This window comes from Parasteatoda tepidariorum, chromosome 9, assembly GCF_982258835.1.
Source record: "Parasteatoda tepidariorum strain Cologne lab strain chromosome 9, Ptep-v5.0, whole genome shotgun sequence".
Taxonomy (NCBI): Eukaryota; Metazoa; Arthropoda; class Arachnida; order Araneae; family Theridiidae; genus Parasteatoda; species Parasteatoda tepidariorum.
The window spans coordinates 88,425,626-88,452,747 of NC_141763.1; the positions used below are offsets into that span (position 1 = coordinate 88,425,626).

Here is a 27,122-nt window from a genome sequence, read left to right on the forward strand (position 1 = left end):
TGCAATCTTTAATTTTTATGAACCTTTTCAGGCGAGGGCAGCATTTTCAAAAGCTTTTCCGATAGGCTAAATTTTTAACGTTGTTTTATGAATACGCTTTCCTAGAAAATATTATATTTAGCATTGAAATTTCGGTTTAAATACTGCTAAAAATTTTGCCATTTGGCCCCAAATATATGGAATTTGGCCGATTTTTATTGCCGAATATTCAGTTATTCGACCAAATCACTTTCGTCTCCATAAAAAAGATGAAAAAATAACCTTGACTTACAATGCAATTGCACCGAAATAAATTGTATCAAGTAGTGACTATTTAAAAGCACGACTAGAGATTAGTAGTTAAAATAACGGGATCGTCAAAACCACGCTGAAAAACATAGAAATAATTGCAAAGAAAAGTAGATTAAAAAAATACTTAAATTTACAATGAAATCAGTGCAAATAAAAATTCGAATGCATAATAAAAATATCGAATTTTTAAAATAACTATGTCGGAATGCGAAACAATAACTGCCAAAAATAGAAAGAAATAATTGCAAAAAAAAAACAAAAAAAAAAAGGATATAAAATTAACTGAGAGGAAATCGGCGCAAATAATATGCGTCAAAAAGTGATTATTCAAATTGACGATTTGAGCCTTGAGTGCTTAATAATATCGTAATAAAAATATGGCATTTTCGAAGAAATCACGTTGAAAAGCTGAAATACTTGGATAAAAATCATTTACATTTACGATACATCGATAAAAACCGCGTTGAAAAGGGATTATTTAATGGTACGATCCAACTTCGAGATTCATAATATCGTAATAAAAATATTAAGGTTTTCAAAACTATATTAAAATGCAATGTTTTCACAACCGAAAAATAACTTGGGATTCACGATGGAATTAGCACAAATAAATGCATTAAAAAGTGATTACTTAAATGCGCGATTTGAAACTAAATTGTCATTATAATATCAATGTAAAAATACGGGATTTACAAATAACGCAGGAAAACGTAGAAATAACTATTTGAAAAAAGGCCTTCAGATTTATGATAAAATCGGTACAAAGAAAGCGCATTGAAAAGTGATTATTTAAATGTGTGATTCAGCTTCAAGATTCAATGTAAAACGATTTATAATTGTATTAAAAATTTCAAGATTGTTAAATCTTTGCGAAAATAAGGTGTTATAACTGCCGAATAATAACAGGAGAATTAGGATTAAATCGGCAGAAATGAATCACGTCAAAAAGTGATTAATGATTAATTAAACACGCGATTGACTAGTCAGAATATCTTATTAAACTTAAAAGGGATTTTAAAAAATCGCATGGAAATAGGTAGTTGTAACTGCGAAAGAACGATCTAAACGTCGGTTGAATTTATGATGAAATCGGTAAAAATAAAGTTAGTCAAAAAATGATTGCTGAAATTTGGAATTTGTGTATCGTAATATCGTATTAAAAATATTGGGTTTCTTTAAGCCATGCGGAATTCCATACAATAACAGCGGAAAAAGTTATGGAGGAAAAATATAGATTCACTATAGAATCTGTGAAAATTGAGCGAGTGAAAAGGTGATAACTCAGAAGTACGATTTAAAATTTTCAACTCTTTTTTTTTAATTTGTGAAAAAAAAAAATCGTTGTGTTAAGAAGCTTTCGCGGACCGCTCATCAGCAGTTTGCGGGTCGCAGGTTGTATGTGTATGTTGTAGTAAGCATGAACATGCTTACAAATTTTTGAATGAATGACTCTTTTCTCGGGTATAAGAACTTTTTTAGTATAAGATGGAGAGAATTGAAAGGGAATAGTTTATATCAACAAAGTGTTCCGTATTATGTTTTAATTGTACTAATGCAAGTTGAATAAAAATAGTTTTATTCATTGTTATCAATGTTATATGTTATTAATAAGTATATGTTATTATAAGTTATTAATAAGTATTTTGTGTTAAAAACAGTAAGTATTGGTCATGGTGTTTTTTTTTTATATGTTTTTATTTTTTTAAAGCGTATAATAAATGCTTAGTTTTTAAAAGTTTATTGCATGTCATTTATTTCAATTTGACTTCCAAACAGTTAAGTCATTCGACAGTTTTACAGTGATAGCTGTAAGTTCTGAAATTTATAACTGCGCATTTAAAACAAAGTTGCGAATCTTTAATGGTAATTATTTATTAAAAGAATAATTATTTTGTTTCGCAAGTTTTTTTTTATTGTATGTCATTTATTTCAATTTAAAATTTCTTATTTCAATAATTATTATTGACTTAAAATTTTAATTTTTAAACAGGAGCTAGATTTAAAGATTTTAATAATTGATTTAAATTCTTAAGATTCTACGCTAGAACATATTTCAAATAAGTTCAGCTTAGTAAAAAGCGAAGCGAGCTTGGTTTGCATTGGGGTTAAGGAGCGTCAAAGAACAGGAGGCGGAGCCTACTAAAAAATCAAATTTCTATAAATCATCACCCCCGTGACATTATTTTCGATTTTCTGTTTGTAAACCTCTTCTTCATAGCTTTATCGCTCCAAAATTTCTTGAGCGTTAGCAGCGGCAACTATGGTTACTATTGCAATGCCTGTTAAGTAGAGCATTATTCTTAGTGGTTCAATAGCATTCTAACAACACCTCCTAGAAAAGAGTAGGCCTCTGCACGGGTTACCATAAATATCCTTTAGTAGTCCAAACGTAATGACATATTTCGTATTTTCAACCACTGCGCAGCTTAGTACCCCGAACGTAATGACATCTTTCTTATTTTTCATCAACTGCGCAGTTAACTTCGTCACATCGGACTACTAATTTGATACGTGCTGAGGCCTTCATTATTCTAGGAGGTGTTGATTCTAATCGGTACCTTTTCAGAAATGCAGCCCACGTGAAGTGCAGTGAATTGCGTTAAATTTTCTCTTCCTCATCTGAAATGCGAGTAATAATATTTAGCTTTCTTAATTTAATTGAGCATTTTGTACTGTGAATATCCAGTTTTTTTTATTATTATTTTATTATTATTTACTTGCTGCCTTTCAGGGACCATTTGCTGGTCTTCTTTTACAATTAAAAGAATATTTGTACACCACACATATCATTTTTTTCTCATTATTTTTATTTTCATCATTATTTACTTGCTGCCTTCCAGAGACCATTTGCTGGTCTGAATTCTAACTGCAGCTAAATTTGGATGGAAAAAAACCGTTATCCAAATAGCAAGCAAATTTATATAAATCAAATAATATCACTTTTTCGTGGCAGTTTTCGAATCTTACTATCGAACTGCACGCGAAGTCGAGCACTTTACGGTAGAACAGTCTAACGAGGACCAATACACCAGCACACACCGTCGGTCCCTACGCAGACTGATCCAAGTGGTCACCCACCCGCACACTGACCTCAGCCAGCGATGCTTGACTTGGGTGATCTGCTGGGAACCGTGTCTTAACGACCATTCCATTGCGGGACTTCTCATTAACAAACACGGCTTACGAGCTCAAGTTGAAAAACAAATAATACAGAATAGAAAAGGTCATCAATAAAGGTAAATCCAGGGTTTGGCCGGGATTCGAGGTTTCCGGTTCCGGATCCGAGATTCACGGTTTCGATTGGCCAGGAAGACTTCGCTGTGCTGATGATTGTTCAGGTTTTGGAAGAGTGGAATTTAAATTTGTAATGGAAGGGATTCTTCTGTAGGTTGCATTATGGAAGAACACCAGTAGATAAAACTAATTTTGTAGATAAAACTAATTCTAACACTATTGTAAAAATTTAATTACAAAATAATATTAAATGTATTCAAAAAAGATATCAGCATCAATAGATTGTAACAGTAAAAACAAAGAAATATTCTACACCTCTATGTTCCTTCAAGAATAGTATTGCTTCAAATAAAAAAAAAATAATAATTAAAAAAAATAATTTAACATTTCTATGTTTGTAATATTTTTGAAACAAATGGCTCTTATTGGAGTACAATACATTGGTAAAGGTTAGTTGCTTACTCTTAGTCAGTTATAAAGTGATAGCTTTATTTATTTTTTTAAAAAATGATTTACTGGAAATCGGTTAAGAGAACACTTTCGTAAATCTATTAAGTAATAACCCAATTTATTTACAATCTAAAAGTAGTATATCTGTATATTCCCACAAGCCCTTTGTATCTAACTTTTATAAAGCATAAAATTCAAAAAAATAAAATGCAGCAAGTGCTTTTAGATAAATATTTTATAAAAAAAAAAAAGAAAAATGGGCCCACCCATATATTTTCCATTTTTATCGAAAAATAAAATTAGCCACTCTTTAATTTTAGACAGAGCAGCGTTTTGCCTACAGTCGCATAACAGCACCGTTGTCATGGTAACCACCTGACATAGGAAAAAATTAATCCTTTCCTTTCTTTTTCATTTTACAAGGCTTTAGCTTAAGCTCACAGATGAACGCAGTTATACTAAATGATTTATGATTACAGAAGCTTCTATTAAGTAGTGGGTGTAAAAAAAAAGGATTCAATAGAACTGGCTCAGTTCTGTTGAATTAAACATTCATTATAAATCACTTTACTATGGCCAATAAAGTAAGAAAGAGAATTTTTTCATTAATAAATCATAATAACTATTTTCTTATTGTTAATCGTGTTAGAAAAAAAAAAGTTTTGATTTCAATAGACACAGGTAGCATATATATATATATATATATATATATATATATATATATATATATATATATATACACAGAGATCTCCACACAGATTGCTCCAGAGGACAGCAAATATATATTTCAAAGTGGTAGTTTATCAATCGTGATTCTTGGTTTTATAAATTCACTTTAGTAGATATTTATCCAGCTAGTAGATTCTGCTAAAAGATTTTTATCTAAATAATTCGTAGGCTTATATATGATTCACCACTTTGTGGTAATAACCCTTTAAAAAGCAAGCAAAAATAGTCTAATATTTGCTAAATTTGCTTTGTAGTTATTTACCGTTTTTTAAAAAATTATTTTGGCGTGTCCGGAGCAGTTGGCATCTCTGTATATATATATATATATATATATATATATATATATATATATATATATATATATATATATATATATATATATATATATATATATATATATATATATATATATATATATATATATATATATATATATATATATATTCGTAATTTAACTATTATGTAGTGGTACATACGAATAATTACTTTATACTACCGATACTTTACCTTTTCATAAAATTTTCAGAAATTCATCTACCCTGTAATACATTTATAAGAAAATAAAGTTGATAAAAATTTTATCAGAACAGTAGTAAGATCAGTATAACCACAATAACAGCATTTTCTATGAAAATTTTAAACCTTTAAAGCGCAAATTCTAATTTTTAAAGAGCCAATTTTTTTATTTCTAAAATAAACATATTTTTAATTTAAAACTAAAGAAATATTTTTTTTCCAGTAATTTATATCCTTATTAAATTTTTATGGTAAATTTATTATTATTAAGTACAAATGTTTTGCTTAAAGAAAATGTCATTTGTGAAATTAAATAACTACCACTACTCACACTTTTGGAAAAAAATTAAAACTATTTTAAAATGACATTGAACAAGTTTTTTTTAATAACCATATAGATTAAATAGTCAGGTAACAATGCTAATGAATTTCACTTGAGGTTTTTCAGACATAAAAATGTTTCTAATGCAGCGAGAATAAAAATTACAATAGTTTAGAATCTGAACTTTATTGACAAGTAAAAATTAGATTAAGCCGAAAAACATGAAATCATTAACTTAAAATCGAATTCTAAATTTTGGATTTCTAACAAATTTATTTCTGTAAAATAAACTTGCAACAAAAAATGTACATCGATGTGTCTTAATTCATTCCAAATAAAAAAATTTATAGCGCAAAATAGAACAGTATAGTTAAAAATTAAATGATACGAGGTTTTTTATAATCGCTATCAAAGATCTTTTTTTTCTTTTTTCTTTGGTTTCACATGCACACATGTGACGTCGCTTAGCATAATCCAATTAAATCTGATTTAAATCACTTGATTATGCATAATCACTGCACTTCTTCTCGAGCTGCAAATACCTAATTGTTGTTGTTGAATAAAACAAGACGAAGCTTAGGCATTTTTTCTAATGTAAAAATAGTGTAGGAAAACTATATAAAAGGCTTTAATACTTGCTTTCAAACTTTTCATAAAATAAATTTTGAAAAAAAATAAACGCGTTATGCCAACTATTTTACTATGGTAGTTTAACAAATAAATTAAACAATCATACCTTTTCTACATAAGCACCTCAAAAAACTTATTTTTGAGTAAAATATTGAAGATACCAAAAACTAGGGGGCATTATGAATCGTTTTTAATCGCGAGACTATTTTTTGTCGACTTCATTTCCTAGAAATAAAATAAAAAATTACTTAAAGAGATTTAGAAAAATTATCTATTATGATTAAACGAAAAAAATTTCGTGGTATGGTTCAGAAATTTGGAAAGGGGGTGTAAGAGGTAGTTTTAGCCCCCTATCCGAAAAATCGTTCAACAGTTTCCTGTAGTTCGTTCAGGAACACGGTTACCACATGCGACTAAAAATGTAAACAGTTCTAAAAACTCAATTCATTTTCTATTTATTTAACACGTTGAATGCCACGCTAATTTTACATGGCGTCTGGCCAAACGGTAAGTAACTACAAACTAAATTTGCAAAAATTAGACAGATTCTGCTAGTTTTTTAAAAGGTTTAGCATGACATATCTGTATAAAGTGGTGAATTATATAAGCCTACGAATTGTTTAGAAATAGTGGTGGGTAAAAATCTACTAAATTGAATTTACTAAACCAAGAATCACAACTAATAAACTACCACTTGAAAATATTTATTAGCTGTCCGGAGCAAGTTGGCATCTCTGTGTATATAAATAAAACTATTTTTGTGTGTTCTATATTGAATTAATTTTTTCAAACCATTTTAGTAACGATAATAATATTAAAAAATTAAAAATGTACTCGAATTATGTGTTTCTAATAATCGTGGCGTCACCGGTGACCCTCATGGCATTCAATGTCAATTGTTCAATCACAACTAACACCATGACATATGTAGCAAATTATTCATATTTAAAGCAAAAAAACTCTTCGCAATTACCTTCAATAGTAAACTGAAGGAAATATAGTGGAGAAAGTTGCTAACTTTAATCTCTTTTCATAGAATTTTGCTTTTTATTAAACACCATTTTCAGTCGCTTGTCCCATCTCTGAGGAGGAGTGTTAGAAAAATTGAATTTTTTTTCTTCTTACGATTGCTATAAAGCATTGTTATAAATTAAACTACGGACGATTCTGTTTTGTCAATTATTTTAATTCTAGCATCAGTGATGTTTTGCTTATAGCTCTGCTTAATCAAAAACGAATTTTTGCACTCTTTTTTTTTTAGTAGTTATTTATCTTTAATCAATTAAGTCTGATAAGCATTGGCAAGAATAGGTGATATCAATAAATAAGTAGTTAGAAAACTATCTGAAACTATGTTTTTACTTTATTTACGGTTATGTTGTTGTTGTAGTTCGCTTACGTAGCACTAGACCTGCGCAGTGGGCTATTGGCGACGGTATAGGAAACATCCCTGAGGATGATCCGAAGACATGCCATCGCAATTTCGATCCTCTGCAGAGGGGATGGTACCGTAGCCCGACGACCTGCACGCGAAGTCGAGCACTTTACGGTAGAACAATTTAACGAGGACCAATACCTCACACCCTCGGTCTCTACGCAGACTATTCCAAGTAGTCACCCACCAGCACACTGACCGCAGCCAGTGATACTTGACTTCGGTCTTAACAATCAGACCACTGCAGGACATGTTTATGGTAAAATGACGCCTAACGTTTTGTTTATAGTTAAGTAACGTTCCATAATGTTTTGTTCATATTTTAGAAACGTAAAATAAATAGTAACTGATTTAAAAAAATTAATTTATGTACTACTTTAGTGCAAATCATCGGGAAAATTACTTGATTGTGGTGTATCTTGATTATCACGTGTCTGCCGCAATATTATCTTTATTTTCAGTTCCTATTGATATTAAGTTTAGTTTTTCTTCTTTTTGATAACTTAATATTTTTCAATCTAAAGCCGTTAGAAAAAGCAACAAAAAATAAAATTTTTCAACATATTTAATTTTTTTTTAAATTGTCAGGGTTTATGATTTTTAATTTTGTGCATAATTGCGTAGCATTAATTATTACCTATTTATTTATTATTTATGATTCTTTTCACCTGGCGCAAAGAACGAATATTAAGCTAGTTTTATACAAAATAAAAGTAAAAGCTTTTGTATTATTTTTCCATTCAATGTTGGGATCATTTTATCAGTCTCATAAAAACGTGAGTGATGATATCTCAGAGCAATTTCCATTTTTTCTCCTGTGTTTAAGCAGGGATACAGTTTTAACAATGTTCTTGCGTGATATCATCCCATTATCGGTACTTGAGTGGGGTGCATCCTTTGGAATATTTCTTTGAACAGTAAGTCAGGAATGTATAAGACTCAAACTAGGATTTATTACTTCTAAAAAAAGTCAGTGTTTGCTTTTCTTGCTGAATATATGTTCAGATGCACATTTTTAACCTTTAAAACACGGTGCGTAGCGTTTTTAAAAAGTGCTTAAATGTGCTTATTTTCGATTTTTGTTTTTTAAGAGCTCTTAAAGGTGCTTTTTTTCATTGGGTGTTTCTAAAAAAGTGCTTAATTTTTCCTTTCAAAAATGATATTTTTTTTTCTTCCTTTACCATGTCGATTTTCGCCACTTATTTTGCAAAATCGTGCTTTTCACACTTTTCTATATAACGTTTTCACCATTCATTCAACCAGAATCCATTTCGGCGTACTCTCGGTCCATAGCGTATGAAAGCGCCAATCATTTTACACGTTTGATGAAATATTTGCGAGTTCGCATGTGTGTCTACTGAGCTGAGATCCTAGCACTCTCACGTGCAACTCAGTTGCATTTTGCAAGAGATTTTCAATTTCAGGCTTCATTTTCCACTCTATGAAATCGAAGCAAAAAATCTCTTGATCTCTTTATGGTGGCTAGTCTAATCAGGAAAAAAGTTCTTTGTCAGAAACTAGTTATTTTATCATGATCGCGTAAAGTCTGAAAATTATTTTGCATTTTGTTAATGTATATAGGTGTTAAAAATATTTTTGAGTGCTTAAAAAGTATTTAAAAGGTGCTTATTTTTTTCTTAATATTTGGTTATGTACCCTGTTTAAAGTTACAAAAAGTTCGTCTGAAAAGTTGGATAGATCAGCTCCAGGCAGATATTTGTGATCTTTTTTCAATTGCAGAATTTTAAAATGCTTATTTTAAGTAATCTAAGCATTTAATACATTACGATACACACATACAGAATTTATTTACTGTTACACATACGTTTGCAGTCTTGGGTGCTCATTGCAAAGTCGGTTTATATGAAGAACATATACACCCTTGTGCAAATTAATTAAAACAAACTCAATAAATTCGGAAAACTAAGAGAAAATGCTATTTTATTTAAATTTATACAAACTCAAAATTTTTTAGTACATATGATCTCCACGACACTTTATTAACATTTGGACACGATTCGGCATGGATTCCACTAATTGTGGATTCCCTACAGTCATTTATAATATTTGTGTCCTTGTACCACACATGAATTAACGCCGTGATTAGCTTCTCCATAGTTGTACAGTTCATATTTAATAGGCGATTCTTGCATATGGCCCAGAGATTCTCAATTGGGTTGATATTCCCTGAGGGTTGAGTTCCCTGACCATTCCAATGTCTAAATTTGATTCTCAGACATGAATTTCTTGACAATTTTGGACGTATGGCAAGGAGCTAAATCCTGTTGAAAAATCCCTGTTCCATCAGGGTATCGTTTCTTCAACTCTGGAACAACTTTTTTACCCAGAATAGCAATGTACTGCTCAGAACGCATCATACCGTCAATAGGCTGCAAAGGTCCAACCCCATTGTAACAGAAACAACCCCAAAACATCTTCTTTAAAAAACACGAAAAAAAAAAAGTTTCTTTCAATTAATTTGCACAGGGGTGTAGCTAAAATTAGAGAAGAACGTCTCGAATTTGAATTAGAATTCTCTAATTTTAGAGCGGCGCCAAATTCATTACAAATAATTGAAATGAATTCCAGGATAAAATACTCATCTCCTTTAAATATCCCCCCTTTTGTTTGCTAAACCACGTTGGCTCAGAGAATAGAGTGTTAGCCTCCCAATGAGGTGTGCCAGGTTCGAATCCCATCGTTAGAAGGTTGATACGAATTCTGCTCCAAGCTCGCATCAACCAAAGTGCTGACGTAAAATATCTTCAGTAATAGACGAATCATGACTTAAAATCCCCTTGCTGTTGGGCTAACCATAGGAGGTTTTCGTGGTTTTCATGTAATCCAAATGCGGGTTAGCTCCATCAAAAAGTCCTCCACGAAAGGTAGCTTGCTCCAATGCTTGATCTAGGAGTTCCCTTGCCTTCTGGGTTGGGTGCAAAGTTACAAGGCTTCAGAGTTGGACATTTATAGTCGGAAACTCAGAAATGGGTCGGCAGCTCAATGCCAGTTTTAAAATAAAATAAAATTTTGTTTGCTAATTGTGGGTTCCATAATTTCTTTGAATTTTCAATTTTTATAAGAAAAATGAACAAGCTGTCTATTAGTATTGTAGTTTATTTTGCGCGCAGATTTTTTTATTAGTATTATTTTTAACAAATTTTTATGTTGAGTGAAAAATGTCTTCAGAAAAAACGATTATCATTCATTAGAAAAAAATAAGAGCAATCACTAAATTTAATTGAAACTACATTTGTAACGTACACTGTTAAATCTTAAACCGAATTAAATGCAAAGTCATGAAGTTATCGAGTTACGTTGTCTTAAAAATCAGTAAAGTTGCAAAGTATAATTAAAACATAATATAGAACACTTTGTCGATGTAAACTATTCGCATTGAATTTTTCAATTTTTCCCAACTTAGAGCTCAGTTTGTTTCAGGTTTTAGTTGTTCACGCTTGAAAAAATTTTTCATCAGAAATAGAGATGTCTAAGCTGACGTTACTTCACTTCTCTGTCCTCTAGTAATCCATCAATGATCAATAAGTTACAAATAGCAACCAGTAGAAATATTTTCTATTTGGATGGGAATATGAATCGTCAAATAGGAATGGTGCAAATGACAATCGATTGATTTATTCCACTGACATAGTTCCTCTCCATCTGTAAAAATGTATGTTTACGCTTCCATGCTTATGACAGCTCACACACTTGATGCCGCAAATCTTTATTACCAACGAAAAAAATTTTTTTTTGTTGCCATTTAAGATTTATATATATATATATATATATATATATATATATATATATATATATATATATATATATATATATATATATATATATATATATATATATATATCAGCAATTTAAAAGAAAAATAATATTATTTTTTTTAAAAAAATTGCTGATGTAGTTGCACACAGTGTTCACAGATCAAAATTTATTATGTTTACATTTTTCCTAATTAAATATAAATATTTAAAAAAATAAATTTTTCGGAAAATAAATATTTGAAACCAGACCTATATCGAGACATTTTGGGATAGTTTAATTGGATGCTTTTCAATAACCAAAACACAAAAATGATTGTAAAGTCGCCATGGAAGTTGGTGAATGAAGCAACCAGGGTAAATAGCCCCCATAGTGAATACATAAATTACATCTTAAGTGTATTTCGAAAGGCATTAAGTGCAGATGAACTTAGTATTCTGAATTAAATTGGATAAATCAGACATAGAAGCTCATTAAACAAGAAGGTTGAATTCATTTGACTGATGGTGTCTGGCGAGCTGTTCAATTAACGAAACAGGAAACCAAGAGATGTTTTCGTTTAGTCAATACATTAAAGGTAGTAAGTCTCAATTAGATGGTACTTCTTCTCTTTCACATTTTTTTCTTAAAATTAATATCCTTTGTTATTATTATCTGACGTCCTATTCAAAAAACGAATTTTTTCTTTAAAAGAGAAAAAAAAGTGGTAGAACAAGTGTTTCAAGATATGGATTTATTTCTCAGAAGCGTTATTGTATGCCTACCATAAAATATAAATAATATGAATATTTGGATTTGAATAAAATTTACGGACCATCCTGAATTACTTTTAATCTAATGATCGGATCTTCACGTTCTAGGACTCAATCTTAATGGTTCTCGGGGGTGATCTCAAATATGATAATTAAATAGTACAGGCGATAATTAACGTTACGAATTCTAACACAAATCGCACTTTCTCTTAATAAACACACCTTTTTATCTTCAACGGATTCGGATTTTCGACCCTCAAAGTAGAGGGAGTAGCCGCAATCTGGGATATATGGTCTCAATATTGGTCAAAAAAGTTTTGAATTATAAGACATAAAATTTTTTACGTCATATTAGAGAAAGCAATTTCGCATGGCAAAAATCAAAATGTGAGCGAAATCGGTCGAAAGGTTGATGCGAGAAATTGAATTTTAAAAAAGTCTTATTTTGAAAATTCTATACTTTTTTCTTCGATCGAATCGGTTAGAAGCAAGTTTGTATTACTACTTTTTTCCCACTGATATTTTTCATGCATGTAACACTTCTTCAAGTTGGGCATCCATGCTACAGAAGATAGTTTTAAAAGGTGACCAATCTGGTCGCTAAAGGCGACTAGATATTAATATTCTTCAAACATCTCTAACATTATATGGTGTTAATGCTCTTCTAAATTCTTATTAATATTCTACCTGATTTTAGAAACCAATTTTTGGATAAATTTACTTGCTTCTATGGTTATGAAGTGAACCTTAAAGTTTAACAGCAATACAAATAACCTTACTGATATTAACAGCAATGACTATGCGATTAGCTTTATTAAGAAATAAATCTAATCGTATCGCAATGACTATGCAATTAACTTTACTAAGAAATAAATCCAAAGGCAATGCAATGACTATACAGCTAACTTTGCAGAAAAATAAATCCAATAGCAATGCTCTGACTATGCATCTAACTTCACAAAAAAATAAATTCAATCGCAATGCAATGACTGTGCAATTAACTTTATTAAGAAATAAATCGAATTGCAATTCAATGATTATGTATTACAGCAGTTTCCATTTTTTTCGGCTACGGAACCCTAAATAATCAAATATTTTCGGCGGAACGCTTACTTTATAAATAAAGTTTATATAAGTAAATGTGAACGTTATAACCTCTAAAAACTATTTTCCAAATATTTTAATTAGAGAAGATTTTTCATCATTTTATCATTATTCTTAAATTAGATTTTATGATCCAACTGTTAAATTTGCAGTCCTTGTGCTACATCTAGTCTTGCTATAAATTTGTTTTTGATATGTATACATAAGCTGAAAGTGATAAAAATAGGCTGAATTATATTTAATTCGAAATAAAAACTTAAAAGAAATGTTATAAACGTTGAAAATGGTTATTGGTGAAACATATTTCTCTATTAAAAATTATATTTAAATTAATCTATATTTGATTTGAAAAGTGTGGTTAAAGAAACTCATGAAATATTTTATAAATGTTTTTTGTTTTCATAATATGTTCAATACATTGTTATTAGAAATATCATTTTTATACGTTACGTAATAGAAAGTATCGGTTTTTGTGTCTGATTTCGAAACTTATATTATTGTCCGTACTAATTAATTAGAATATGTTAGATCACCCCTATGAACCATTAAGATTGAACCCTAGTGCGCGAAAATACGATCATTAGATCAAAAGTTATTCAGGGTATTTCGTTTTCTTCTTCTTCTTTTTTTTCGCACTGTATGTATAGAATTGAATCAAAGGTTTCACTGAATGTATATCTTGCGTATTTTTCGAAGTTCGTTTTAAAAATCATGAATACTTAACTAGACTTAAATAAGTATCCAATGAAGCGATTACGAATTGAGAAACAGTGACAAAGGAACTGCAAAAAAAAAATTCCGGGGGGCTGTACGTGAAAATACGATCATTAGATCTAAAGTTATTCTGGGTATTTCGTTTTTTTTCTTCTTTTTTTTCGCACTGTATGTATAGAATTGAATCAAAGGTTTCACTGAATGTATATCTCGCGTATTTTTCGAAGTTCGTTTTAAAAATCATGAATATTTAACTAGACTTAAATAAGTATCCAATGAAGCGATTACGAATTGAGAAACAGTGACAAAGGAACTGCAAAAAAAAAATTCCGGGGGGCTGTACGTGAAAATACGATCATTAGATCAAAGGTTATTCTGGGTATTTCGTTTCATTAAAAAAAAAATTTCCGCACTGAATATGAATGATTGAATCAAAGGTTTCTCTGAATGTATAGCTTGTGTATTTTTTGAAGTGCGTTTTAAAAATCTAAGTATCCAATGAAGCGATTTCGAATTGGGAAACAAAGACAAAGGAACTGCAAAAAAAATAAAAAATTCCTGGGGCTGTCGAGCACAGCAAGCAGGGGTGGTACCATCTGGTTTTATTTACGCTTTGTTCCAAAAGTATTATTTAATGGATTATTACTGTGATCTATAAGTTTATTCTGTTCCAAAAAAAAAGAGAATCAACTACAAGTGGTAAAAATTGTTTTCGTGTGACGGAAGATACAACAAGAGGGGATTATATTGATCGGCAGTGGTTCAAGTTAATGGGATGGGAGAAAGGAAACGAAAAGTTCTACTTTTGGGTGGATCCTGTTTAGTGTTTGGCATTTAGAGATGATTCTGGCCACTTTGATTAGGGAAGGAAGTGTGTCGAATCTTTAAATGTCAAAAATAGCCTCAGGAATTATTCATAGCTTTTCTCTCTGCTCAAGTAAAGTTGGAAAAGGTTTAATTCAAGATACACTTTCCTTTTGTAGTTCTAGAAAAAGCTTGGAAAGTATTATTTTCTCTTTGTTCATATAGTTTGGTGAATGATCATTAATTTGAAAGTGTGCCGCTATTCAATAAATGGGAATATCTAAAGGGGTATGGTACACCTGCCCCCCGATACTCGATTGATCGACGCCCGGTTAACCAGATAGATAAGTTAGCCCGACTACTCACTTGCCTGTCAAGTTTGTTTAACCTTCAATTCATTCTTCCGACAATGCATTTAAAAATTATGGAAACCCTATTCGATTGAAAACTATAATTCGTGGAATTACTGTTCTATTTAATGTTTCTTTGTTCTAATTGTTTTTGTATTTCGAATGTTTTGATGCTTTTAATTTTTTTTGTTTTGTTTTGTTGTTATTCCTTATGGGTCTGAGCGGAGTGTTTTTTTTTTTTTTTTTTTTTTTACACTTCAGCGGATGACGTACACATCAAGTGCAATGAAAAGAAATAATTCATCGAAATAATAATTATTTTACTTAAAATTCTTAGAATTTAATAAAAGTTAATCTTTTATTAAACGATAGTGAGCAGTAAACGATAACAAAAAATAACAATTAATAATAGTTTATGTAAATCTTTAATTAAATTCCAATTCCCCATAAGTTATTCAACCAATTTCCTTACAAGTTTTTAGATTGGTTCTTTAAAACAACGCAGCATTTATTTAAAATTTCATTCTATCATTAATTTATAATGAATATGATTTGATAAGGAATATGGTTTATAATAAATATGATTTGCGTTTTAACCACGACGACGAGTCAATTTGAACTTTTCCTAATCTTCAATTTTTTTCTAAACATACTTTAAAGTATCGTTTCAAAAAAAAAAAAAAAAAAAACCTGATCATAGAAAAATTTTAGGAGTTAATTTATATTTTCCTTTTACTTTTTTGTATTTTTAGTGTTCTTTACTCGTGTTCTTTTTATCTTTCCATTTATTATGTAAACTTGTCTTTACTGGTTTTTTATCGCCCAACTTCAGCTACTTTTTTCAATTCTAAGAATCGTTGACAATTCTAGATTAATTGAGCAGGATCTTATTGTAATATTTAATAAACTGTTATTCTGGAGTCATGGTGACTCAGGGGATAGAAAATTGTCTCCCAATGAAGTCACCAGGTTCGAATCCCAGCTGTGGCCGGTTGGAACGAATTCTACTCCCGGCTCGCACTTACCACAGTGTCGACGTAAAATAGCCTCAGTGGTTTTCCTCTCCATGTAACGTGAATGCGGATTACTTCCCTCAAAAAGTCCTCCACGAAGACTATTATTTTTTTTTATAACCGTCGTTGAACAGCCGACCCAATTTTATGGGCTTATGACTACTAATGTTCAACTCCGTAACCTTGTAATTTTGAACCCAATCCAGAAGGCAAGGGAACTCCTGGATCGAGTTGTGGGAGAATTTTGCCTTCGTGGAAAACCTCCCATGGTTAGCCTGACGTAAAGGGGACTCTAACCCATGATCCGTCTACCACTGAGGATATTTCACGTTAGGTCGGTGTAAGCCGGATGCGGAATTCATATCGACTGGGATTCGAACCCGGTTCGCCTCATTGGAAGGCGAACGCTCTATCCCCTGAGCCATCGCCTCTCAAAGCTACTGTTTGCCCCAATGCTTGATTCAGGAGTTCCCTTATCTTCTGAGTCAGGTTTAAAATTACAAAGGTGTGCAATTGAGTCTGCTGTTCAACTCCAGCTATAAAACTGAAATTAAGATAAGGAAGAAAACGTTTTTTCTTGTAGCATCCTTTTTGCTTAATGTTAAAAATATTTTCGTATAATTTATAGAGCTCCACTTATAACAGAATTTAATTATTGAAATTGTAATAAGCTAATAAAGTAAATTTTTATTTCAGGATGCTGAATGGGCAGTGATGAGAGGGGAGCATGCCAAATAGTGCTCCAATCACTACACCGACGACACCCCCATCCCCTCTACCCCATTCACGATTAGCTCGTTCACACAATCGAAGATTTCATGTTCGATTCCCTGGAGTCAATTCCGAAGAACATCTCCTCAATTGTGAGTACGATCAAACCTCGATTATCCGAAGTGAACCTATTTCGGATAAACGAAATTTTTCTTAAATCGAATTCATTGCTATGGTCATCATTGCTCTACGTGAAAATTATTTATTCTGTAAATAGCTTAGGTATTCAAGTGAATATATTAAATTCCTGTATTGTTGTGCTTTTTCCCTCCTCCTTTGGTCCAAATTTTATCCCATTTCATACAGTGTAAATGTGTAGTAAAAGGGGCATTTAATTAATAATATTTTGCTTAATTTTGTTAATGAAGAAAGGAAAACTGAGAATATCCCGGAAATAATCACAAGTCTAATGCACCTCTAAATAATTATTTCTTCAAATGAAATTGATAATGCTTTGAATCTATAAAGAAATCATACAAGTTCTTTATATCATAATTTTTTTCAATTAAAATAAAAGTAATTTACTATTTTAGAAGGATTCGTCGGCACCTGGAAAAAATAAGAAGTGGTAATAATTTTGTTATAAGGAAGTAGAAAAGTATTTAGCACAAGCTTTCACTTCAGAAGTAAATTTATCAATTCATCTTCGAATCTAGATATATAGACTTAGAATTAACAAAATATCCTGGTAGTTACAAGTACAACAAAATATCCTTTTCAATGCTAGATTTAGAGGGCTGACAACTATTGACTTTTACCTAAATAATTTATATAGGGGTAGACATTTAAAATGTGAAGCTTTCAGAATATTTGGAATATTCAGAATATTTATTATATATACATATATCTTGCCAACATTTCAGAAACCGCACCACAAGACCTACGAAAAGTTGCGTTTCATATGAACTTTTGCATCATTTACCTATAGTTATGTGAAAATAACTTTAAATCAAATTTACAAAACAAAGAATCCTACATTATTAAAACCAAAATTTAGCTTACCACTAGAAGAAATTTTCCCAAAAAGCGTAGAAAAATGGTTGCCCTGGAATTACTATCACTTTTTAAAATCTTCTGGAGCACACAAGAACCCTATTTAACCCTTTAGAAGGCCGTGGTAAGTATACTTACCACCACTTTTTAAAGTTGATGGCAAACTTTTTACCACTTTTAATTTAGGTTTCCATTTATTAATAACTTCAGCTTTCTTGAAGTGGGTTTGAATAAATTTGGTAACCATTTAACGGTAACGGCAATTGGTAACATAACCAGAAAACGTATAAAAGTTATAAAATACATAATTCCTTTTGAAGTTTGAAGTATTTATGAAATTTATTTTATAAATAACAAAAAATAAAAGTCAGTAAGTTCCTAATAGGTCGTGTTAAATATACTTACCACCAAAGAAATGGCATTTTTATAAACTGAATGAGTTTTTTTTTTTTTCTTATGTCAGTTACTATTCTTTTAACAATTTCAATTCCAAAAGTACTTTAATTTACCTTAGCTAGAAATAAAAGGCCCATGAAAGGGTTAAAGGAGGAAACTTACATGTATATTTTAAACAATGCATTTTATTAAATTGTTTAAATTTTTTTTTTAGATTATTCGTGCGCTTTAGTTGCTGATATTTTATTACAAGGCCATTTGTACATCACAGAAAATTACTTTGCATTTTATTCAAACATATTTGGACGAAAAACCCAGGTACAGTTTTAGATTTTTTTACACTACTGTTAATCATTAGCAACTCCATATCGCTCAATTTCTCACGTTGATTTAAAAGCACAATATTTTCATATTTTGCTGCTAAATCCAGATAAAGCGGCACACTATTTCCATTTGTTTTTGTAATTTATAGATTCTCCTGCCCGTAACAGATGTGATAAAAGTTACAAAAGAGAGGACGGCAAAAATCATTCCAAACGCTGTTGGACTCTACACTGTAGAAGGAAAGGTAAGGGATACTAATCAATAGCGGAGAAATTTTTATGATTATACATAATACACGACTTATTTCTAATCTACCAATCACGAAATATATTAAATATATGATTTAGTTCATATTCTTTGTGATACGTCCACATATTAAAAGTACTACAAGGTCACATCTAGATAAATTTTTAATAATACGTAATTCGGTTGGAGAATATGTAATAAGAGGTTGATAGAAACAAACAAAATTCACAGAGCACAGTTACTTCTTTTGTTGTTAGCATGATTTATGGATTTATTTCTAAGGTATGATTTATTATTATTATTCATAAAAATTATTTACAATAATTATAAAAATATATAATAATAATAAATAATGAAAACGAATAGTAATAAATTACGATACTGAAATATGAATATACTAGTGGGCTGCGCCCCCTGCTCGCTAACGCTCGCCAACCCCCGAAAATTGCTACGCAATCTTATATGGTTTGCTTCGCAAACCAAGCTCGCTTCGCTCGCTACTAACTTGGGTACATTGCAAATACACAAAATTCTAAGAATTGAAAACAATCATGCAAAATCCATATAACAACTTTTAAAAAAAATGTACATCTTTTTAGTAAGTACTAAGTCATTAAAATAAATTTGAATTCAAATAAATGACATGTAATTCATTAAACCTATTGGAAATGTGCTATAGTATAAAATTTTAAAGCTTAACAGCACAACTGAGACTCATTTTTCAATGAATAACTAATAACAATAATGAAACAAATAAATTCGTGATATAAATCGAAAATCGTCAAATAAATTCGTGAAAAAAAGCGCTTTGGACAAAATACTAAAATAGAGATTTATCGAAAAAGACTACTCACTTCTGCCTAGCTTAAGGTTATTTCAGTTTCCGTTTTTAAAAGCGCTATATGTTGAGCCAACTCAGCTAGATTTGGCATGTGACATTTTTAGCGGCAATCATTGGTCGATTTTCTAGCGTTGCCATTCGGAGAGTTGTAATGAGGCTTTTTTTTGTCGCCGTGTAAGAGAAATATATATAGAGAGTAATGAGATTTAGGGCTATCAATTTTTGAAAAATATGAATTAATGGTTATAGAAACAACACATTTTTACTTTTATTTATGGAGAACTAAACAATTCGTGACTATCACTACTTCATAATAATTATAAAAATATATAATTATAATATTAACCCCTTTGAAAATATTAACCATTTGGGGATAAGCACTTTATCGTGTAGGCGCCGCGTAAAATCAATTTAGTTCCAGTTCCTATAAACCACTGATTCTCAACGGGGGCGGTGGACATATACTGAGGGGCGGTGAGCATATACTGAGGGGCGGTGAACTTGTTTTGGGCAGTAGGGGGGCGGTAGGCATGTTTTGGGCAGTAGGTGGGCGATGAGCTTACAAATTCATTTTTAAAACTTCTAAATAAAATTATTAAATTAAAATTAATTTAATAAAGTAAATCAAAAATTAATATTAATGAAAAATAATTAAATTAATATAATAAATTAAAATTACCCGATACACCATTTGTACCAGCAGTAAAACGAGCTTATGTGACAACTATTCTCCAATCAGAATTATCGCAGGGCATGAGTGAGTTGTTTTTGCTTCTGACTTATTCAAGCCATTTGGCGAAAGTTGAAGTGCATGCGCTTTCAGTATGAATGTTTGATTTGTTCCGTGTTTCTTATGATGGTTTTCGTTCGCTCCCTTTCAGTTTTTTCCCCAGTTTTGATTCAATTTCATTGATTATTTGACCAAGTACTTGCGCGAATTTGTTCTTCAACGTAAATTATCTATTAATTTTAAGATATAGTTTATTTTCCTTCCTCGTTTGTATTTTACTGCTGCCTACAATGTCGGTTAATAAAAAAAGTGCCGTCAATACAGTGCCACGTACCGTACTTGAAGTTCGGATTCGGAACGATACAGTGTTGCAACGGATTGATGAGATGGCTGAAGACATTGAAGTTTCCTTATGCAAACTTTTGATGTCCAACGTATTCCCTTCAAGTTGATGAGCCAACCTTGCCAAGTAATGAGGCTTTACTGTTGGCGTACTTCCGATTTATGAAGGAATGAAAAATTATTCAAGAGATGCTTTTTACAAAAAACCTGATTGAAGATACCGAAAGTAAATCTATTTTTAATACTGTCAAAGATTATTTTAAAGAGAAAAACATTCCTCTTTCGAATATTGTTTCTGTTGCCACTGATGGAGCTACTGCAATGGTTGGTTGACATCGTAGGTTTAACCCCATTTTGAAGAGGGAGGTACCCTTCCCAAGACGAAGATACCTAGAAAACTTCTCCCATAATTGATGGCCAAGTACCAGATATTTTAGCTGTCCACTGCATGATTCACAGACAGCATTTAGTAGGAAAAAATCTCAAAGACCGTTTGCATCAGTCATTACAATATGTTGATCTCTGCTGTGATGAAAATTCGCAGTAATACTCTCAACGATTGATTATTCAGAGAGCTTTGCAAGAAAAACGATGAAAAATTCTATCGCTTGCTACGACACACTGAGATTCGCTAGCTTTCCGAAAACGCCTGTCTCAATAGGCTTTGGAATATTTTCGACTCTGTGCTTGAGTTTCTTGAATACATGACTGATTTATTTGTAAAATTTAACGGTGTTAATTTACAATTTCAAGGTGACGAGCTCAATTTGATCACTACAAAATCAGCTATTTCTGCCTTTCTATAAGAATTCATTTTGTGGAAGCAGAATTTTGATAGGAATAAGTTTAGCCGATTTCCAATCTTATTGGAATAAAGAATGGTGAAATTCTCTCTGATGATACACAAGAATATTGTAATCATCTTGAGTCTTTGCACATTGAATTTTCTGACTTTCTAATGATGTTTTGTCCCTGGAAGTCCCTTATTGGGTTACGAACACTTTTGTAAATATTGAAACAGCAGAGGTTCAGATTCAGAAGGAATTGGTGAACTTTCAACTAAAGAATCAACTTTGACTTTGAAATAACTTTGAACTTTCAACTTTGAAATAGTAATCGTCTTACAGAATTTTGACTTCAAGGTAGCATTTAATAGCCTTTCCTTCTACCTTGTGGAACGAAGATTCAGTGATGTGACGTATCTAGTCACAAACAATTTACTCAAAATTGTATAAAGAGGGGACTTGCGTCTTCACCTCATTGAAAATATTGAACTGAATGTAAAGTAACTGGCCCTGAACCAAGCACAATCGTCCCACTGACATAGTATCTTGATTGTTTCGTTGATACTACTTTTTAGAATAAGTTTTTTAACTATTTTATTAAGAATAAATGACTCTTCATTTTTTCATTACCGTAATTATTTTGATTAAAACAAATAGATTGCAATTACTTGCCTTAAAAATGTTGCCTCTTTTAATTCAACACACATCCCTCCCTCCCCATGCTCTAAATAACTGGATTTTCACAAAGGGGGGCGTTGAGATTTTTTCTGATCCTTAGGGGGGCGGCAACGTAAAAAAGGTTGAGAATCTATGCTATAAACCATTTTGAAAATCTTAAATAAAGTAATAGTAGTCGAAGCAACAAATTTTTTATCTTTATTTCAAAAGAAGTTGATTACTACCACTACTTCATAATAATTATTAGAATAAAGAATGAAAATGTATAGTAATTTACTCTAAATGCATAGTAATTTATGACTACCACTAATTTATAATAATTTTATAAATATATAATAATGATTACCACTTGGAAAATATAAAGTAATAGTAGTAGAAATATTTTTTCCTTTTTTTTCAAGAGAAGTGAAAATTATTCATGATTACCACTATTTTATTTTCTTGTGGAAGCTAACAAAGATGCATATATATCAAAATTGTTTATTAAATGACGGTAGTTATCAATGGTTTTCTTCTTTTAAAATTATTACCATTATTATTGACCTTAACCAAAAATGAAAGTCCCCCTTTAGTTATTTGACGAACAAATTAAGATTTATTTTAAAGGAATTTAAAGAAAATTGTGAGTCCTAATTTTTCAAGAAACCTATAGTATGCATGGGTAAACACAGTACTTAGCTAAAGAATCACAATACGAGTTGCAGATTATTACAATAATATAATGTAATATGTTATATAGAATATGCCATCTTTCTGCGAAAACATTTTTAAATCAATCTTGAAAAATTTCCGGCCCATGTAAGTTGACCTGATTTCGCTACTCGCTTTATAGTCCATTTTTATACTGTTTTTTCTTTTTCTTTTATTTTATTTTCTGTTTTTACATGTCATTTTTACTTTTTGTGTTCTATTTTATTTGTTGCAATTTTTATAAAAAAAATTTTCTTGAGTGCTCCTCACACTATTGTATTAATATATTTTGCTTTGGCTTTATTGACACAATATCAGAAAGCACTCTGTTTTGCGGATATAATCGTGTGGGCTGATGAAAAGATATCTTTTTCCCCCGGTTTCTTAAATAAATGTTCATCCATTTTTTTTTTTAAACTGTTGTTTGTTATTTTTTTACTTATTATTCCCCCCCCCCTTTTTTTTTTTACTTATGTCTATATTTTTCTTTGTTATATTTTTATTTTGAACTTATCTAATGAGTTCTGTTTACTTGCAACTTAAGCGCAATAAATGAAACTTATTGTTTTTCTTAACTTTCTTCGTGTTTTCTTGTATTTATTTATAGTATGTATATATATATATATATATATATATATATATATATATATATATATATATATATATATATATATATATATATATATATATATATATATATATATATATATATATATACATATATATATATATATATATATATATATATATATATATATATATATATATATATATATATATATATATATATATATATATATATATATATGTCGTATATATATATATATATATATATATATATATATATATACGACACCTAAAGTGCTTTCTAGTATTGTATTAATAGAGCCAAACCAAAATATATCACTGCAATAGTGTGAGGAGCAGCAAAAAAATTTAAACGAAAATAGAACAAATTAAGCAAAAAATAATAAATAAAAATTCTAGAGAAAAAAAAAAAACAGAAATTGTAGTATATAAATGTAATATATAGTTATTATAATAATGAATTAGATATCATAATAACCTAAGAATTAATATACTCTCAGCCTTTCTTTTATTTCATAAAGTTCATTATCAATAAAAATGCTTTTTGTAGTCATATCATGAAATAAATATTTGAAATTGGGTATGAAATTTTCAAAACTTTTATTTGTTCAAATTAAATTGAAGCAATCCAATACACTTATGAGAATTTGTTTTAACATTTACACTTCAGTTTTATATAATTTTTACTTAGATACAACAATTAAGATGATTATAATTTTCAGATTATTCTTCATTGTTGTAGTGGATAATAATTAAGGTAAATAACAGTTAAGGTAGAATTTTCAGGAAAGTATTCCCAGTAGTGGTAGTGGATAACAATTAAGATGAATCGAACTTGTTTCCACGAATTTTGTCATCGTTCAATAGAATTGCTATTCCGCAGGAAGAATAGGAAAAACCTAGAAAATACAGGGAATTTAAAAATCATCTAAAATAATAGAGAAATTTGAGTTTCTCCTTACAAATTGTGAAAATACAAAATAATTTTTTTTTTCGTATTTTCACTTTTTAAAAAAATCACATCTTTTGAATTTCATCTATGACTTCTTAAAGCGCAATCTATTAGGGGGACCGGAAAGTAATGTCATTTCAGCGCATTAAATATTCGTTAGTCTTAAAAACCTAGTCATTTTTTTTTCCATCAATTTCGATTCATTTTTGATTCGGCATTGAAAGGTTGTTGCTAACGAGGTTGAATACATAATTGATTAAAAATAAATTCTTGATAACAAATATCAGATGAAACGAAACGACAACACTTTCCGGTCCCCCTAATATGAGAGATTTAAATATGATAATAAGGCTCTAACTATAATATTTTATTCATTATAGTATTTCATTCTACTATACTTTTTTATTATTTGTTTTAAATATGTTGAGCTGTTCTTTATCTAAGTTTTTCCAACAATTAAGTCTACTATAGCTTTCCTAATATAGCTCACTCAAGATTACAGTGATTCTGTATTTTCTCTTAATATATTGTGTATAATATGCACAGCGATTTTTTTTTCTTCTAGATTTGAGGGGCAACTCTGTTTATAAACAGCATCGAAAATCTTTTTGGACAATATGGATACAAACATACTAAAAACAAAGCTATTTTTAACCATAAAACTCTGTGTCTCAAATATAATGAGCAATCTCCACAAGAGATTAAAACAAATAACTTGTTAGAATAAAGTTAAATACTTGTTAGTGTGAATTAATAAAATGTTTTAAACTTCTTCACATACAACTCATTCTTTTAAAAATCATCAGTTAATATTCTACAATCTTTTAGAAAACAAATTAAAAATCGAATGAATATTTTCCGAGGTTCCGATAGGGCCAAGTTGATTTCTTAGAAAGCGCAATAAAAATTTTAAATTCTTTGACACAACTCCGAATTTTTCCTCGTAACTTCTCTAAATATTTGAATTGCAGAATATTTTTTTTTAACTCGTGGGACTTCCAATAATTATTATTATTTGAAGGAAATGTTTCTGTATGAAAAATTTAAGCTGCCAAATCTCTAAACATTGTATCGGTATCTTGAAAATAAAAAAAATTCCTCAAAGGGAGTACTATTACAAATTTGTAAGACTTATGGAAAAACTATTTTACTTAAATTCTGTACGTGTGTTTATCTTATAATACAGTGTTAATATTTTATTATTTATTTTAGTACGTTTTTGGTTCTTTGCTGCAAAGGAACACTACCTATAGGTTAATGCACCATGTCTGGCTTAAATCGGCTGACCCAGTAAGTAATTACATATTTTTAATTTATGATGTAATTTATGATTAATTTTTAATATATCCATTACTAATTTTGTTATTAGCAATTTTTTTAGCTTTTCTTTATTAGTATTCAATGTATTCTTTATTACTATATATATTCACATTGTTAATTTTTAATATTTTCATTATTGAACTTAAAAATTTTCGTTATTAACTTTAAAAATTTTTATTATTAATTATTTCATTTCCATTATTAATTTTAACTGTTTTCATTATTAGTTTTCATAACAATATTTTCATTATTAATTTTTGTAATTCCATTATTAATTTTTCATGTTTCCATTACTAATTTTTAATATTACTTTTAGGCATTTTTTTATTAGTATTTTATATTCTTTCCATATTTTCCTTATAAATCTTGAAAATTTTCATCATTAATTTTTAATATTTTAATTATTATTTTTTAATAATTTCATTATTAATTTTTAACGCTTTCATAATTGCTAAAATTTTCATTATTATTTTTTAATATTTTCAATATTAATCTTAAGCACTTTCGTTATTAATTTTTAAGATTCCCATTGTTAAATTTATTGTTTTCATTAATAATATTTAATATTTTAATTATTCATCTTTCTTTTCATTATTGATCTTTATTTTAATCATTTTTAATATGTCCATTCTTAATCTTAAAAATTTGATTTGCGAAATAAACAAGATAGATATAAATTTTTTTTCCCAGGACTCTACGGAAGAGGAACCAACACCAAGCGAGGAAGAACCGGGAACGTCGGACGAGGTGGTGCCTCCTGTATCCCCCTCACTCCCCCAAGTCGTTGTTCGCCCGGAAGAACTTCCTCTTCGGCGATTGTCCCGCCGAAAATCTGAAATCTTCCCTCGAATCTCAGCCAAAGCGGCCCGTCGTCACTGCCCACCACCCCAAATAGCCGCCTCATCGGTCGTTGACCAGATAACCCTTAGCAAATGCTCCTGGGAATGCAACAAAGGACGAAGTATGTTCTATAAACACACATTTTTGAACAAATTATTCTTTTATATTAGAATTTCATGTTTTTTGGAAACAGTACCGTTCACCCAAGTCCTCCTATAATACGCCTCCACACGGTTTTTTAAAAATAGTCCGATCAGACCACTATGAAGATAAAGCAAGTTTCCTTCCTTTCTTTATTTAATAAAACTAGGTACCTGGGCCGTGCAGCGGTTCCTATCCCATACATCGTGAAATATAAAATACATTGAGTTACAAACATATTGAGTTTAGGATCATTGTGGTATCTATACAAAAATTCAAACACTTTGCCTAAGAAATTAAAAATTATAGGTTGAAATTACAAATCAATAAGAGTATTTTAAATCAATTAGCAAATTTATTGCAAAAT

At 30.1% G+C, this 27,122-nt stretch overlaps 1 protein-coding gene across 1 annotated transcript in view; it reads left to right on the forward strand.

Moving 5' to 3' along the window:
• LOC107455167 (uncharacterized) overlaps positions 1-27,122 on the forward strand; it is a 64,077-nt gene that overhangs the window by 17,422 nt on the left and 19,533 nt on the right. The window contains exons 2-6 of the mRNA XM_016072642.4: positions 16,815-16,981; positions 18,493-18,596; positions 18,751-18,846; positions 25,667-25,744; positions 26,465-26,735. Coding sequence (XP_015928128.1) covers positions 16,846-16,981; positions 18,493-18,596; positions 18,751-18,846; positions 25,667-25,744; positions 26,465-26,735 — 685 coding nt within the window. The 5' untranslated portion in view covers positions 16,815-16,845. The remainder of the gene's footprint in view (positions 1-16,814; positions 16,982-18,492; positions 18,597-18,750; positions 18,847-25,666; positions 25,745-26,464; positions 26,736-27,122) is intronic.